We start from the raw sequence: 18054 nt of genomic DNA, 5'->3' as shown, positions 1-18054 counted from the left end.
TTTTAAAAGTTATCCAAGACATGGCTCCTAAGGCAGCTCATGCTGCATGCACAATCGCGTGTCTACCTGCAAATGGAATGCAGGGGATAGCAAGGGAGGCCAGGAAACCAATCTACAACATTTCCCATAGTGGTGCATCAACGCCATGTCTCAAAAGCAAATTACTGTAATATCCAATCTGGGAGCAAGAGAACATCTTTCTCAAGACAGTCTGGGTGCCTATATTAAAAATAAACTTTTCACCCAATTTCTACTTTAAGGCAGTTGGGAAAACTCCCATGGTTCTTGAAATAGCAAAGAAACTCAAAGCCTCACAGCATGAGGAGGCACACCTGCATTGATGCACAAGTTCTGCAAATTGTAAATGATCAGAACACAGATGTAATTGCAAGCGCTCTCTCAACTCTTGTCGGTAAAAATAAACAATTGAAGCCCAGACTTCAGAGACAGGCTGAGGCTCTCCAATAAATATGTCAATGAAGGTATTACAAGAAACAATTCAATGGACTCTAGTGGAATCAAGGGATATGGGGATCAGGCGGGAGTTGAGGTCGATGATCAGCCATGATCTTATTGAATGGTGGAGCAGGCTCGAGGGGCCGAATGGCCGACTCCTGCTCCTAATTATGTTATGATTTTTTTAAAATGGTTTTAAGTTATTTATTCTGAACATTAAAGATTTGTTAAAGAAAAAAATGGCAGATTTTCAGAAAGCATTGAAAATTGAGGGTACTCAGTAGTCTGACTGCACAGTGATGATTTTACAGACAAATCCCATTACAAATTCCTATGGCCACATTTATAATAGTGGGGGGGGGGGGGGGGGGAGAATGTGACAAGCAGACAAGATTTTTTAGTGCATCAGAAAATAGATAGCAATGTTGCTATACATCTTAATAGCAGTGAGTCAAGAAAGCTCGACAGTACCTCCGACTGGAAACGTCCAACAGAGGGATTAAACAATTCAGAAGATTTACCCAGGTCCTTTATGTATTGTTTTAAGTAGGAAACTTCTTTTAACTGAAGACATGAGTGTTTACTCTCAGCAAGCTGGTTCAGAATTACCCTCCACCCCAGAAACCTTCACAGAGCCCTGGTGGTTTACATATCTTTGGTAGCCGAAAGAAATCCCAAATAAAGTTCAGGATCTACCCTTTGAATGTTCCCAATTCCAAAACACGCAGTGCAAAACAACAATTTTCCCCAGAAGAATTAAAGTGGTTTAGGACAGTATCAGTTTCAGGGTTCCATCATTTCAAGAGGGGTGCAAGACCCAAATTCAGCAGCAGCACCACATTCAACCCCAGGTGAATGCCTCTGACATTACTCAGTCTCACAATGGCACCCATGACCATCTAAGCTGTCCAAAGACATCAGCCAACTAAACAGCCATTACTGGTAGATGGAAAGTGTACAGCCTCTGGCTGGCTACTTGCAGTTCCCGAGATGTTGTCACCCCCACCCTGTAGTGGGCTGGATTAGAAGATATCTGTCACCAGCTGTAAGCAAGTTACTCAAACCAGAGGCCAGTTTCTGCTGCAGCATGCTATAGCACAGTTTAAGAAGCGAGTCAGTGTCTAAAAATCAAGAATCTAGATATATACTACCATACAGTATGCAAATGAGGGGACGCAAAGACAGAGGGAGAAGGGGAGGAAGGAAAATGAAGCACGAAAGAGAAAAGATGGAGGGAATGGAGGAGAAAAAAGGGCAAAGTGGAAAAGTCTCTTGCTCCGACAGGTATCAAAGGGGTTTGGCTCCGATACCAGAACTGGTGCAAGCATTTTAAGTAAGGATGGGGCCAGTCATCTAGACTTCACATGAAGGGCAGGTTAGGTACCAGAAATACACTTCTTGGCTGACACTTTGCCCCAGGAACCACAGCATGTTAAGCAGTTGCTCAAGAACAATCTCACTGAGGAGACTGAGGTATGCTATTTACAGTTTCCTTTGAAAACCACAATAATTAAAAGATAAATATTGGTGATCCCATGAGAACCAAGTTCCACGGAGAACAGCTATATAGATGAAGCATTAACTCGATTTCCTGTGGGCTACGCAGGCAAGGCTGAACACAATTGGTTGGGAAGTAGAGGGGCAATGAAAACCAACGATCTGGAGAATGGAGTAGCCGAGACAGAGACCGTGGCATCTTTTAAGCAGAGGAAGAGAGATAGGGGAAGTGCCAGGGAAAGAGTAGAGCAATAGGATTAGCTTTGGATTGCTCTAGCTAACTGTCTGCACAGGTTTGATGGGGCTGAATGGCCTTTGCTTCTGCTGTAAAGATGGTATTGTCTATTGGTTACTTTTAGCAAAGCCCGCTTCATCGAATATTTGATAACTTGACTATAAATAGCCAGTATGACCAAATATAAATTCCAAATTGCAGTTGTAGGAGCCTCATTAGAATTAATGGCAATCCTACACAAAAGTGGGAATGTTGGAGAGATTTATTTGGTGCCAACAGTATAATCCCTTCGGAATGTAGTATCATGTCTCGACTTCACTGCTTTCAATCACTGCCCTCAGGGTCAACTGCCCTGCTCAAGGCTGGGCCCCCATTACTGTCCTCCTGCAAGAAATCCAGATTCATGAAAACCAACCAAAGATAGCCATTTGTTAAACAGGTACCAGCTACCTATGTTTTACAACAACTTGTAACACTGTCTATATAGCATTCCTCACGTCAAAGGCTCGACTGAGTGGAGGTGTGTGTGTTGGCCAAGGAGGAGGAGGAGGACTGGTAGAGGGAGTTGGGACAGGCTGAAGAGCAGGTAAAGTTACTGAAAGCAGGGAGGGAGAAGGCAACATTTAAACCAAGATCTTGAAGCTCATGCAATATAAATTTGATCGTGTTCAAACCCACGTTCTAAAAGTCCTTTACTTTTAATCCCATTACTCCACATGACCTCACTTGTGTACAGAAGCAGTAGATCCACCTTACACTTACAGCTAACCCAAGACCAGATCGGATTCTGAAACAGTATCTTGGCTTAATTTGTCTCAAGAAATCAGTCAACATTTTACCATCACAGGTGAAGTTCAAACTCGGAACACCGATAGCCTATCACTTTATGTTGCTAGAATACAAGAACGTTAACGGAAAAAACCATTAGGCCACACGAGCATTCTTTAAAAAAATATCTACCACACCGATGTATATAAAAAATTACCAAATTCCATTTGCCCTTTTTATACTGGTTTCCACCTGCAGTGTACACGCGCGCGTGTCACGCACACACGCACGCTCAGTCATCTCCTTTCAAGTTTTTCCCGATGTTTCCTCATAACTTATTTCTCCAGCACTGGGGGTTGGTCTTGCTCCTTTTCCCTGCACTGCCTCCAGGGCTTTGAATGTCTCTCTTGCCCCTCGGTGATCAAACTGTACTCAAATAGAACAGAATTCTCTCAAAAGTATTTTCAAGTTAAACCTGGATTGTGGGACAAGGAGTCATAGGTTTTCCAGGAAGGACAGTGGAGACAAACTTAAAATCATTCAAGAGGTAGCTGGTCTCTATAACAGGCTGACTTAATACTTCCTTCAGCTGTACCTTGCATCATCTAACCAGAGCACAAGTTCCATGGAACTCTTAATATTGTGCAACCCTCTATTTACTGAGAATTGTTCCACCACACTGACTGGACGTGATATCATGCTATTATAAATGCAAGTATTTTGCAGTTCTGACAAGTCAAAAAAAGGGGACTCTGTACCAATGTTCCCTGTAAGCTGCGCTTTGTTCCGCGCAGCCGGTTTCTTTAATACGTGGTCCCTTGAAATTTCTGCGAATGTGTGCTATTTACAATGGAAAAGCCAGTGAGCGGCCTGTGTGGCACCTTACAGATTGCTGTGCAGCCACACAGCTTACAGGCAACATTGCTCCGTACATTTACTTTGATCTGTTAAGGCTAGAACTATCCAGTCGTCAGTGAACACAATCAGGACTATAAGTCAAAGCTAATTCCAGAGATTCAATTGTACACCATCAGAACTGCCAAGAGTTCCCATAGGAAGAAATGGTGGCTTGAGGAGTCAGTGAAGTCCATCAGAATCCTACCCAGACAATCCAATAGCAGAGCTTTATCTGGAAGCATATCCTGCACGAATCACCTTCTGCATATTACATCATGCACACTCAGTTGCAGTAGCCTGGCACCATGCCACATTCTACTGGGAATATCACAAAGTACTACCCGAAGATGTTCTGCAAACAGAAGCACCGTGATGTGTCTACTCCACTCCTCCGCAGTATAAAGGGTTCGATCCATACTGGAGTGCCAGCTCATTTTCCCCAGCCGAGGCTCACCTGTAACGCTCACTCAAATTCCCCAATCCCAAAACAGAGTACAACAACTTATGATATAGCGCCTTTAACGTAGTAAAACGTCCCAAGGCGCTGCACAGGAGCGATTATCAGACAGGATTTGACACCGAGCCACAAGGGGCTGGGATTTTACCAAACTCGGCAGGTTCATGGTAGGTGACATCCGCGAAAGGTGCTGACCCCGCAGCTGTCCGCATCCCAACCTCCGACATGATTTTATGTTAATAGGGCTTCTTAAGCCCGCCCTGCGAGGTTCTCAGCCAATTAAAAGGAAGTGGGTCTGATGACGTCATTTGATGACGCGTCATCAGCTGTTTTTTTTTAAAAAAAGGAACCATGTCCACATTCATTTTGACAGTTGTGCTGTCAATGTTCTACAGCATAGAGGTGCTGCAAACACTGAATCACTGCACAAAGGTGCACGGCTGCACCCAGGCTCTCCCATATCTCCCTCCATGTTTATGGAGGGAGTCACAGCACGCAGGGAGGTTCTCTTCCCTGCCAATGGGCGGAAGAGACCTCCCCAAGACACTAACACAGCCTGGTTGCACATTGCACAGGAGGACACATGCAGGGATGTCGTCAGGAGGGCCAGGCTGCAGTGGCGCAAACCACTCAATGATCTCAGTAGATCACAAAACGTTACTGCAAAGCCACACTCAGCCTCATCCTGCTGTGCCACTCATCACATCCCCATCACTCTGCCTTCCCTACCCTACTCCTGCACATCTTTACTCACACCAACTTACCTTGCACCTCCACCCATCCCTCTATCTAAATTATCACTTCCCCATCTCACTAGCCACCCCTCACACTCACCCTTATCCTTGTCCAATCACACCAATTAACACACAAGGGTAGGCACTTGGGTGTTTTACGCAATGTTCATGTAAACTTTCTGTTAATGTGCTGTCAAACATTCAAACCTTTAATTTCAACACTGTTTTCTTGGACAGATTTGTGTGCACCTTTGGAAGTGGCTTAGTGAGTTCCAGTGAATGGTGAGACAGAACGTTGTTTTCCCCCTCCAACGCCCCCCCCCCTTATTGGTGATGAGTATTAAAGGAATGGCTTGGACGTTGTAGGGATGCTTCATGGTGTTGGTGTGGGGTGGTGCCAACCTGTCACATCATGTGGCAGCCAGGGTGTACAGCGTCATAAAGTAAATCTGGCCATGATAAGGACATCGCTGGGGTCCCAGGCAGCAATAATATAAGAAATAGGAGCAGGAGTAGGCCATTCGGCCCCTCGAGCCTGCTCCGCCATTCAATAAGATCATGGCTGATCTGATCTTGGCCTCAACTCCACCTTCTTGCCCGCTCCCCATAACCCTTGTAGTTCAAATATCTGTCTATCTCAGCCTTGAATATATTCACTGACAGTCTCCACAGCTCTCTGGGGTAGAGAATTCCAGAGATTCACGACCCTCAGAAGAAATTCCTCCTCATCTCCATCTTAAATGGGCGACCCGTATCCTGAAACTATGCCCCCTAGTTCTAGATTCCCCCACGAGGTGAAACATTCTCTCAGCATCTACCCTGTCAAACCCCAGCAATGTGGTCGGGCGCTGATGCCCTGTGTAGCATCAGGTGATTGCGGAGAAGGTTGGTGTTGTTGTTGGCGCTGCTGGTGTGCCTGGTGATGTTGGTGTTGGGGCTGATCGTGGTTGGATTCTGAGGACCAAGGTGAGCTTTTTTCCCCCCCAAGAGCACTGATGCTGCTGAAATAGATGGCAGCTGAAATTGAGATGACAGAAGCGATCTGTCAATGGTGAGAGGTTGCTCCAAGGTGGTGACAGTGGATAGAGAGTTTACTCCAAACACTTCCAAAGTGCATACAGCTCAAAAGTGTCTTCCAAATCCTGAAGGCTCAAGCTTCTGACATTGGAAAGTGAACAGCTGTGAAATGTTAGCTGCAAAAGTGGTATAAAAGCTATCACCTATTCATAGCAATGGAGAGTCAGAGAACCCGACACACTTACCTGACGTGATCTGAGCGAAGGGAACCTTGTGGAAAAGTTGGAAAAATGGCTAGGTGGTAAAATGCTGTTCAACTATCTTTAAAGACCTTTATAACTATCTCAATTGGCTGACCTGCCGCTTAGTGCCGGGTATGCTTAGCGCAGGCTGACCCGGCACTTGGGATACTGACAGGGAGGCGGGTTCAGAGCGGGATCCCGACCCGCTGTCGATCTTTTAAATTTTGACAGTGGACCCGCCTCCAAATGCCAGCAAAATTCTGGCCAAGCAGATGACCAAAGGCTTGGTCAAAGAGGTAGGTATTAAGGAGCAATATACAGGAAACTTTCTGGTATCTGGCACTGACTGGACCGAGCTGGTGCTGTTAGATCAAAACTGCTTAACAACAGCTTCAAAACAGTCGGCTGCAGCTGCAAGCGTCTCTAGCTGAAGCTGTTGCTTAGCTACAGACCTTGCAGAGCCTGATTGGGGGAAAAAAAGCAACGAGAAGTAAAAAAGCTTATAGAAAACGGCTCCTGAATTTTGCCGGTAGATAGAGCTTTCTGGACTTTTAACCTCCGGTTAAACGAAAGTTTCCTGTAAGGAGTAAAGAGAGGTGAAGAGGCAGAGTGTTTTAGGGAGGGAATTCCAGAGCTTAGGGCCTAGGCAACTGAAGGCATGGCCGCCAATGGTGGCGAGATTAAAACCAGGGATGAGCAAGAGGCCAGAATTGGAATGCAGAGATCTCGGAGGGTTGTGGGGTTGGAGGAGGTTACAGAGATAGGGAGGGGGGAGGCCATGGAGGGATTTGAAAACATGGATGGGAATTTTAAAAATCCAGGCGTTGCTTAACCGGGAGCCAATTATAGTTGTAATTAAAATTTTCAAGCATAGCATTTTACATCGTTTCTTGGCAAGGGGATCTAATTATAAGTTATCACTTTAATCTTGTAAAATTCTTAAACTAATCGTTATTTTAAAATTTCACATTGTAGCATTTTGGGGGCATTTACCACCGATAATAGCCATGACCAGCACCTGCCCAAAAAAGCCCCCAATAGCACCTACAACACTGATCTGAGCTTCACTTCAAACCAGGCAAGACTGCATTGACAGACATCAAGACATAATGCAAGAGGAAATTTGACAAGGAACCCCATTCAGCACAATCCGTTCCATCCAATCCAATTAGCACCACTAGGATCCACAGCATCAGCTGCAGATACATTGACCGATTCCACTAAGCAGACAATGTCCAGTACTAACCACCCGAGTGTCAGAAGCAGAAGACTAACCATTGTTCCAAAGTGCTTTACCAGCACCAAAACTATTTTTCCAAAGCATGCAGCTCTATCCAAGAATGTTAACCAGACTCAGTGCAGGCAATCACTGGTTGCCCTCAGGGTCACCACCCACCCTTTGATTCAGCCCAGAACTGCAAGGGTCAACTGTGTTGGCCCCATTTAATATTCAGGCCATGCTATCTCAATCAGCATTAGCTGTAGACCCCTCTGTACCGAGACACATGACAATCGTAGCTTGATCACCCAAAACAAAGTGGCGAAGATCTTTTGTCAACCCATTTCCAGTTTCACAACATCTAGGTACACTCCTGCTCCAAAGTAATGTCTGGGATCGGGATGGTACCCCAGAGCACCTTTCTTGTCCAGTCACTACCTGTATACCTCAGTATTGTTGGGGTGCGGATGGTGGGCATTCAAGCCATACAGCCGAGTCCCCATTTCCAACGGTACCCCCTGAAGCAAGCTGGCAGGTGAATCCCTGCTCATTACAGATCCATTTTACAATCAAGCATGTTAGTAGTAACCTTACTTTCATTTAATTTCTGAAAACATCCTTGGGGATGGTTAATCTGGGAACCTGGAACAGTGCAAGTGACTTTCCTGCTAGGGTCTTCTCAGAGGCAGGCATTGTTCCTGATCGAGGTGGTCCTTCAGAAAGCACTGCTGCAGTGGACACTGTGGGCTCAGGAGCCAGGCCAGTACTTGTGAATATTGCACCGCTGGCTTGCTCTCAGCCAAGATTGTCAGGTGACCTTTAGGATCAGTCACAACTTTTCTGGGTGCTTTTTAATGGACAAACAGAGGCACTAGACACCTATACCACCAACAGAATCTCTAGACGATTCTTGAACCAGACTAGGCATCCACTTCCACAGGCCTAGAAACTGACCACAGCAGCAGTCCCTACTTAGAAAGCAATGCAGAGTATTTGGTCAATGCACCAATGAACACTTAAGCACCAAGGCAATTCAGGGTCCTTGGAATCGAGACAACAAAAGTTTGGTCAAAGTCTTTTTCACCAAAGCAACAGCAACCAATACCCACAAATAGAATCACATGCCCCACAAATGAGTGGTGCAAATGCCACAGGATCCGAGATGAACAGGACCTCCCAGAGACTCAATATTTCACTGGAAGATTTTCCCCAAGCAGCTTGGTCTTTTGAAGACAGCTCCCAGTGGCAAAGGCAGTGCTAACAAACATTTACAGATGCCTGCCAGCACTTGCAGACACACTAAAAACCTTTGTGGAAGAAGGAATACTTATAAACCTTGGCCTACATGAGAGCCAGAGGACTGTATGAAGCTGGTTGAGGCAGCGGAGGGGGGTATAGAAAAAGTTGCACATTTTGAAACAGATCGCTTTTGAATACAGAACGATCAGTGGGATAGGTAACTGGAAACAGCTGTAATTTGGACAAATGGACATGCCAGATGGACAGCCATTAGGCAACCTAGCTAGAACTGAACTTTTGCAAGAACCAAATCAAGGTGCCATGACTGGACAAAGAGTATGCCTCATTACCCAAGCTTCTGTCCAAAATACTAAAACTTACACAGCAACCAACCTTAGCTGAATTTTAGACCATCTTAAGTAGACTTAATATACTTTTCCCCTATTCCAGATTAGAGATAATATACGCAACAGGTACTCCAGTGCAGCTTACAGCGCCAAATGGTGACCCACAGCAACGGAGTTGTTACTGTGCCGAGAGGCCATGTCAAATACATTTAAAAAAATGACTATTTAATCTCAGTGAAGTTTTACCATTTTGTATTTGGCATCCAAAACATTAAATTTTACACATAAAAGTCATTTATCACTGCATAAAGTGGGATTGTAAGACTGCACACTTAAAATGTTAAATCAAAGTTTCCTGACATTGAACAATGCTACCTTTAAGGATACTCACTTTTCCCTATCTGTTTTGTAGATACGTGCGATCTCTGGCACTAGCGGGTCATCAGGGTTTGGATCACATAACAGTGAACAAATGGACAATAGAACTGCAAAAGAAAGATGCATAAGCAATTGAGTTTAATTTTTCAATCAGTATACTTCTGACACATTTACTGTTTGCTCGAGTTTGAAGTTATCTTCCTCTGAATATGAAACCCAACTGGTTGTGCAAGAAAAACCTCTCTATAAAGTTGAACAACATCCAAGTCAACATTTCCTATTCAGAATGTTCTTGTAGTCTTGTGCAAATTAAATATGAATGTCAAAGATTAGTATTTACCAGCACGTCAGCACTCGCTGGTTAAAATATACTGGAAAAAACAGGAAAATTGAAAAACGAGTCGATATTCCGTCAAAGGTTATTGTCCCAATTCACTTACTGTGCCTCCCAATGTCCCTTTGAAGGATTTTGCTTCCAAAGTAATTGAACACAGCTCAGAACAGATTCCAAGAGATTTCATTAACAAGTGTTCACCAAGCGCAATTACTCAGTTGCAGGTTGAGCTACAGAATGTCTTAGAACCAACCAATTTGTCATGCAACATGTACAGTTGACTTGAAATTCAATGTTATATAGCAGAATGAGCCTCAGCCCACTGCAAGTTCATAAAATCATAGAATAGAATCATAGAAAGTTACAGCACGGAAGGAGGCCATTCGGCCCATCGTGTCCGTGCCGGCCAACAAAGCTCTATCCAGCCTAATCCCACTTCCCAGCTCTTGGTCCGTAGCCCTGCAGGTTACAGCATCCCAAGCGCACATCCAAGTACTTTTTAAATGTGGTTAGGGTTCCTGCCTCTACCACCCTTTCAGGCAGTGAGTCCCAGACCCCCACCACCCTCTGGGTGAAGAAATTTCCCCTCAAACCCCCTCTAAAACTTCCAATTACTTTAAATCTGTGCCCCCTGGTTTTTGACCCCTCTGCTAAGGGAAATAGGTCCTTTCCATCCACTTTATCTATGCCCCTCAATTTTATACACCTCAATAAGGTCTCCCCTCAGCCTCCTCTGTTCCAAGGGAAACAGACCCAGCCTATCCACTCTTTCCTCATAGCCAAGATTCTCTACTCCCAGTAACATTCTTGTAAATCTCCTCTGTACCCTCTCTAGTGCAATCACATCTTTCCTGTAATGTGACCAGAACTGCACGCAGTACTCTAGCTGAGGCCTAACTAGTGTTTTATACAGTTGAAGCATAACCCCCCCTGCTCTTGTATTCTATGCCATGGTTAATAAAGGCAAGCATTCCTAATGCCTTCTTAACCACCTTATCTACCTGGCCTGCTACCTTCAGGGATCTGTGGACATGCACTCCAAGGTCCCTTTGTTCCTCTACACTACTCAGTGTCCTACCATTTAATGTGTATTCCCTTTCCTTGTTAGCCCTCCCCAAATGCATTACCTCACACTTCTCCGGATTGAATTCCATTTGCCACTGTTCTGTCCACCTGACCAATTTATTGATATCTTCCTGCAGTCTACAGCTTCCTTCTTCAGTATCAACCACTCAGCCCATTTTAGTATCATCTGCAAACTTCTTAATCATACCCTCTATATTCAAGTCTAGATCATTGATATATACTGCAAGAAGGGACCCAGTACTGAGCCCTGCGGAACCCCACTGGAAACAGCCTTCCAGTCACAAGAACACCCATCAACCATTACCCTCTGCTTCCTGTCTCCGAGCCAGTTTTGAATCCAACTTGACACTTTGCCTTGGATCCATGGGCTTTTAACTTAGTGACCAGTCTGCCATGTGGAACCTTGTCAAAAAAGCCTTGCTAAAGTCCATATAAACTACATCAAATGCACTACCCTCATCTACCCTCCTTGTTACCTCCTCAAAAAATTCAATCAAGTTCGTCAGACACAACCTTCCCTTAACAAATCTGTGCTGACTATCCTTGATTAATCCATTTCTTTCTAAATGAAGCTTTATCCTGTCCTTCAGAATTCTTTCCAATAATTTTCCCACCACCGAGGTTAGGCTGAGTTCACAGCCAGAGATACATCCCACCACCCACTTAACTGAATGTGATTCCATAATGGGTTTTCCTAAAGTTTCTTGTGCAATAAAACTGCTACTCAGACTTGCTTTGTGCAGAGAAGCTTATAGCTATGACAAAATCATTTGTTTTAATTAAAGCAAGGAGACCAGGTAAGGCCTCAGAGCGTCGGCGGGAATTTCAGCGGCAGCAGCGGGGCTATAAAAGGCTCCAGAGACCAGTTAAGGCGTACCAGTCTCCGAACTTGGAACTCAGAGGGAAGGAGAGAAGTAAAAAGAAATCGAAGTGTGACGTCACCAGAAAGCAGGTAAGTGATTGGTTGGTGAGTATATCTCTCTTTTTAAACTTAAACTCTGTGGTTTATAGTTTCTAAGGTGTGATATTCATCTAGTATCAGGGCAGAGGGTATTTAAAAATAATATTAATAAATTTAATTAATTACATAGAATGGGAGAGCAGGTGATGTGTTACTGCTGCAATATGTGGGAGCTGGTGGACACCATTGATGTTCACAGTGATCACATTTGCATTAAGTGTTGGCTGCTCGAGGAATTCCGGCTCCGTGTTGATGAGCTGGAGTCCGAGCTTCAAACACTGCGACACATCAGGGAGGGGGAGAGTTACCTGGACTCTGTGTTCCAGGAAGTAGTCACACCAATTAGATTAACTAATTCAGATGTAGTCCGTGGTCAGGGACAGGAGGGTGTGACTATGAGTGAGGCAGGTACGGGGATCCAGGAGGTAGTGTTGGAGGAGCCGCAGCCCTTGTCCAACAGGTTCGAGGCTCTTACTCTGAGGACAGGAGCAGGGACTGCAGGGAAGATGAGCAACCCGGCCACAGCACCATGGAACGGGGGGCCATTCAAGTGGGGGGAGTAAAAAGAAATGTTGTAGTGGTAGGGGATAGTATCATAAGGGGGACAGATAGGGTTCTTTGCAGCCGAGAGCGAGAGTCCGGAAGGTTGTGTTGCCTGCCCGGTGCCAGGGTTAAGGACATCTCCTCTGGGCTGGAGAGAAACTTGGAGGGGGAGGATCCAGTTGTCGTGGTCCATGTTGATACCAACGACATAGATAGGACAAGGAAAGAGGTTCTGCTGAGGGAGTATGAGCAGCTAGGGGCCAAATTAAAAAGCAGAACCACAAGGGTAATAATCTCTGGATTACTACCTGAGCCACGAGCAAATTTGGCTAGGGTAAATAAAATCAGAGTTAAATGCATGGCTCAAAGACTGGTGTGGGAGAAATGGGTTTTGCTTCTTGGGACACTGGCACCAATACCGGGACAGGAGAGAGCTGTTCCGTTGGGACGAACTTCACTTGACCAGTGCTGGGACTAGAATCCTGGCAAATCGAATAACTAGGGCTGTAGAGAGGGCTTTAAACTAATTAGTGGGGGGGCGGTTTCAAGAGAACGAAAAATAAAAATGTCAGCGGAGAAGGCAATAGAGCAAAGTAGCAGTGGGGAAATTAAAAACCAGAGCATGTCAGGAAGGGACAGAATATATAAAGATATAAAAGGTAAAGTAGTAAAGGGGGTAAAAGCAGGAATAAATTGTCACAAAACATATTTAAAAGTTCTTTATCTGAATGCACGCAGCATTCGTAACAAAATAGACGAGTTGACGGTACAAATAACTACACATGGGTATGATCTGATGGCCATTACATAAACATGGCTGCAAGGTGACCATGACTGGGAACTAAACATCCAGGGGTATTTGACTATTAGGAAGGACAGACAGGAAGGAAAGGGAGGTGGGGTGGCTATGTTAATCAAGGATGGAATCACTGCAATAGTGAGAAATGATATTGGGTCAAAGGATCAGGATAGTGAAACAGTTTGGGTGGAGATAAGGAATAATAAAGGGGAAAAAGTCACTAGTGGGCGTAGTCTATAGGCCTCCTAACAGTTGCAACTCTATTGGTCGGAGTATAAATCAGGAAATAATTGGGGCTTGTAATAAGGGAACAGCTATAATCATGGGAGATTTTAACTTTCATATTGACTGGACTAATCAAATTGGGCAAGGCAGCCTTGAGAAAGAATTCATAGAGTGCATTAGGGACGGGTTCCTTGAGCAGTATGTTACTGAACCAACCAGAGGGCAGGCAATCTTAGATCTGGTCCTGTGTAATGAGACAGGATTAATTAAAAATCCTAGTAAAGGATCCCCTTGGTATGAGTGACCATAACATGGTTGAATTCCAAATTCAGTTGGAGGGTGAGAGAGTTGGATCTCAAACCAGCGTACTAAGCTTAAATAAAGGAGACTATGAAGGTATGAGAGCAGAGTTGACTAAAGTGGACTGGGAAAATAGATTAAGGTGTAAGACGGTACAGGAGCAGTGGTGTACATTCAAGGAGATATTTCACAACTTAAGATAAATATATTCCACTGAGGAAAAAGGGGAGTAAAGGAAAAGACAGCCATCCGTGGCTAAGTAAAGTAATAAAGGATAGTATCCGACTGAAAACAAGGGCATATAAAGTAGCCAAATCTAGTGGGAGGATAGAAAATTGGGAAGCATTTAAAAGCCAGCAAAGAATAACTAAAAGATTAATTAAGAAAGGGAAGATAGATTATGAAAGTAAACTAGCAAAAAATATAAAAACAGATAGCAAGAGTTTCTACAGTTATATAAAAAGAAAAAGGGTGGCTAAAGTGAATGTTGGTCCCTTAGAGGACGAGACCGGGAAATTAGTGGTGGGGAACATGGAGATGGCAGAAACGCTGAACAAATATTTTGTATCAGTCTTTACAGTAGAGGACACTAAAAATATCCCAACACTGGACAAACAGGGGGCTATTTGTGGAGGGAGCTAAACATGATTAAAATCACTAAGGAGATGGTACTCGGTAAGATAATGGGACTTAAGGCGGATAAATCCCCTGGACCTGATGGCTTACATCCTAGGGTCTTGCAAGAAGTAGCGGTAGGGATTGCGGATGCATTGGTGGTAATTTTCCAAAACTCCCTGGATTCAGGAAAGGTCCCGGCAGATTGGAAAACTGCTAATGTAACACCCTTATTTAAAAAGGGAGGTAGACAAAAGCTTGGAAACTATAGACCAGTTAGCCTGACATCTGTGGTTGGTAAAATGTTGGAGTCCATTATTAAGGAAGCAGTAACAGGGCATTTGGATAAGCATAATTTAATCGGACAGAGTCAGCATGGTTTTATGAAGGGGAAGTTATGTTTGACAAATTTGCTCGAATTCTTTGAGGGCGTAACAAACAGGGTGGATAAAGGGGAACCAGTGGATGTGGTGCATTTGGACTTCCAAAAGGCATTTGACAAGGTTCCACACAAAAGATTACTGCACAAGATAAAAAAATCACAGGATTGGGGGTAATATACTGGCATGGGTGGAAGATTGGCTATCTAACAGAAAACAGAGAGTTGGGATAAATGGTTCATTCTCGGGTTGGCAGTGACTAGTGGTGTTCCGCAGGGGTCAGTGCTGGGACCCCAACTCTTTACAATCTATATTAACGATTTGGAGGAAGGGACTGAGTGCAACGTATCCAAGTTTGCCGACGATACAAAGATGGAAGGGAAAGCAGTGAGTGAGGAGGACATAAAAAACCTGCAAAAGGACAGACAGGCTAAGTGAGTGGGCAGAAATTTGGCAGATGGAATATAATGTTGGAAAGTGTGAGGTTATGCACTTTGGCAGAAAAAAATCAAAGAGCAAGTTATTATCTAAATGGAAAGAAACTGCAAAGTGCTACAGTACAAAGGGATCTGGGGGTCCTGGTGCATGAAACACAGAAGGTTAGTATGCAGGTACAGCAGGTGATCAGGAAGGCCAATGGAATCTTGGCTTTTATTGCAAGGGGGATGGAGTATAAAAGCAGGGAAGTCTTGCTTCAGTTATACAGGGTACTGGTGAGGCCACACCTGGAATACTGCATACAGTTTTGGTTTCCATATTTAAGAAAAGATATACTTGCTCTCAAGGCAGTTCAGAGAAGGTTCACTCGGTTGATTCCGGAGGTGAGGGGGTTGACTTATGAGGAAAGGTTGAGCCTCTACTCATTGGAATTCAGAAGAATGAGAGGCGATCTTATCGAAACATATAAGACTGTGAGGGGGCTTGATCGGATCGGTCATGGCCCTGTGGGTAGCGGAGCAGGCCCAGGGGCCGTGTAGCCTGATCCTGCTCCTATTTCGTGTGTCTAATTCTGTTAGATTCAGGAGATGGTTCTGTGATAGTAGACTGGCGGTTAGGATCAGATCAGCCATGATCTTACTGAATGGCGGAGCAGGCTCGAGGGGCCTATTGGCCTACTCCTGCTCCTATTTCTTATGTTATGTTCTTATGATCGGGTGGATGCGGTGAGGATCTTTCCACTGATGGGTGAGACTAGAACTAGGGGGCATAATCTTAAAATAAGGGGCTGCCGTTTCAAAACTGAGATGAGGAGAAACTTCTTCACTCAGAGGGTAGTAAATCTATGGAATTTGCTACCTCAGAGAGCTGTGGAAGCTGCGACATTAAATAAATTTAAAACGGAGATAGACAGTTTCCTAGCTGATGAGGGAATTAGGGGTTACGGGGAGCGGGCAGGGAAGTGGATGTGAGTCTAGGTTCGGATCAGCCATGATCCTACTGAATGGTGGAGCAGGCCCGAGGGGCCGTATGGCCTTACTCCTGCTCCTACTTATGTTCTTATGTATGATGCATTCGAGACTCAGCAACCACAAATTCTTCAGGCAAATTATACCAATTCTTTTCTCATCCCAAACACTTAATTTGGACAGATGCTGCAGCAGTTCCAAGTAACATTTTACCAATAACAAGGGTCTGAAACAGCTGGACTACAACTCGGAAGCATTTATGGTGAGCCAGTCTAGATACAGGAGAACAAATACGCAACAGCTGATTACAGGCTGCCACTTCAGGTGTCAATTTCCAACCCAATGACAACTTTGCACCAGCAGGTTTCACTGAAACTACGGTAATGGTTGAATGAGTCTACCCTGTGTTCTTATTAGCCGTACTCAACTTTCTTTTGCACTTCTGTATTTAAGAAACCACAAGCAATTTGTAAAATAAAATCTGCCACTTCAGGTCTGTGCAGAGGTGGCTGACCTCATCCCAAAGTGGAGATACAAGTGCTACAATTTACCCCAGCACCCCCCTAGACTTCACTGCAAGGGGAATAGAGAAGAACGTCAAAGTTACCACTCCCAATTTGTATCCAGCAATTACTGCTATCCTACTGGATAAGCGAGGGGAGAACTGAGCAGGTTACTGGAGAGCAAGCAGCACCTATCGAGCTCTCCCCCGTTCATGTGTCATGGCAGAAGATTGGACAGGAAAAAATAAAGTGGAATCCAGTGTGAAAACTAAGTTTGGATAGCTGCAGGTTAGATACTCAGAACGACCTCCATTTGGAATGAAGTAAAGCCGAGAGTCGTGTAGCTTTGCCATGGTAAAAATCAGATGAAAATCTATTTTATAAGCACAGAAGTACACCGTGCAATGTATTATTCTTTTGGTAACGTAGAGCAGGGTCTCTTCAAGTTCACAAAGTCTACTTGTTGACGTAGAGTGCTTTCCAGGAGATATATGGGTTAATTGTTTGGTCGACGAACTTTGCAAATTAGAATGTGCTCATACTTGACCGTTCATTGTTAAGATTGTTTTGTATCTCTTGGCAGTCCAACACTACTCTTCACTAATTACTACTGGTGTGTCTCCCATGCCATTGCTCAGCGATGTGGAGGTTACAGTGCTCGAATAGGAAGGTTTGGTTTGTTAGAGAAAGGAATATAGTGGGGGCAATATTCCTGTATTTTCTGGGGGCTGCGCAGCCCATTCAAAAGTACGCGCATGCACGGTTTTTGCAATTTAAAAGACAGCTCACCAGCTGCATGAGACCCCTGGAGCACACCTTAAAGGGAACTTGGGGGGGGGGGGGGGGGGGGGAAAAGAGTGTAATTTAGGGGACGTGGATTATTAATTTGTTTAGATACTGTGTACTTTGAATTGAAGAAAAATAAAACTTGAAGTTGAAGCAAGGGTTAGGAAATTAAAATATTAAAAGATATGAATAGATGAAAATTAAAATTGTGCTTTTCCCCCAAAATATATAAAAAATATAGTATTTGCTTCCTCTGGGTCAGAATTTCTGCTGTAGTCCCCATGGTTGGTTGGGGTGTGGCGGGTGTAGAGCTACGTCTGTATCCTCACTGTGATGCTGGGAGGTGTCGGGCACCGTCTCCAGCCTCATACTGTGGTGACTCAAGCAGAAGCGGCATCACAGCTGTGAAGGAAGGGAAGAGGGACAGCAAATAATAGGGGAAGCATAGATGAAGGTGAATGTCATCAAGGGGAGGTGAAAGAAAAGCAGGCACTGGGAGGGGCGAGACTTAGCGTGTCTGACAGGCACTGGGGGTTGGGGAGGGGAGGCGGCGGGAGAAGGGAGAAATGTTAGCCAGGTCTGGGACCGTTTAAACACAGGGACAAGTAAAATGTTATATTGTCTGTGTTA

The 18054-nt window shown here is 44.5% G+C and overlaps 1 protein-coding gene across 3 annotated transcripts in view; it reads right to left on the bottom strand.

Moving 5' to 3' along the window:
• LOC147122489 (ubiquitin-conjugating enzyme E2 D2-like) overlaps positions 1-18054 on the bottom strand; it is a 51529-nt gene that overhangs the window by 9287 nt on the left and 24188 nt on the right. For all 3 annotated transcript variants that reach the window (XM_086005741.1, XM_086005750.1, XM_086005759.1), the window contains one exon: positions 9500-9593. In XM_086005741.1, the coding sequence (XP_085861867.1) occupies positions 9500-9593 (94 nt within the window). The remainder of the gene's footprint in view (positions 1-9499; positions 9594-18054) is intronic.

The sequence above is a fragment of the Somniosus microcephalus genome, chromosome 2 (genome assembly GCF_052327205.1).
Source record: "Somniosus microcephalus isolate GS21.2 chromosome 2, FLI_Smic_1.0, whole genome shotgun sequence".
Taxonomy (NCBI): domain Eukaryota; kingdom Metazoa; phylum Chordata; class Chondrichthyes; order Squaliformes; family Somniosidae; genus Somniosus; species Somniosus microcephalus.
Note: the sequence above shows the minus strand (reverse complement) of the source record. Positions and strands in the feature narration are given on the sequence as shown.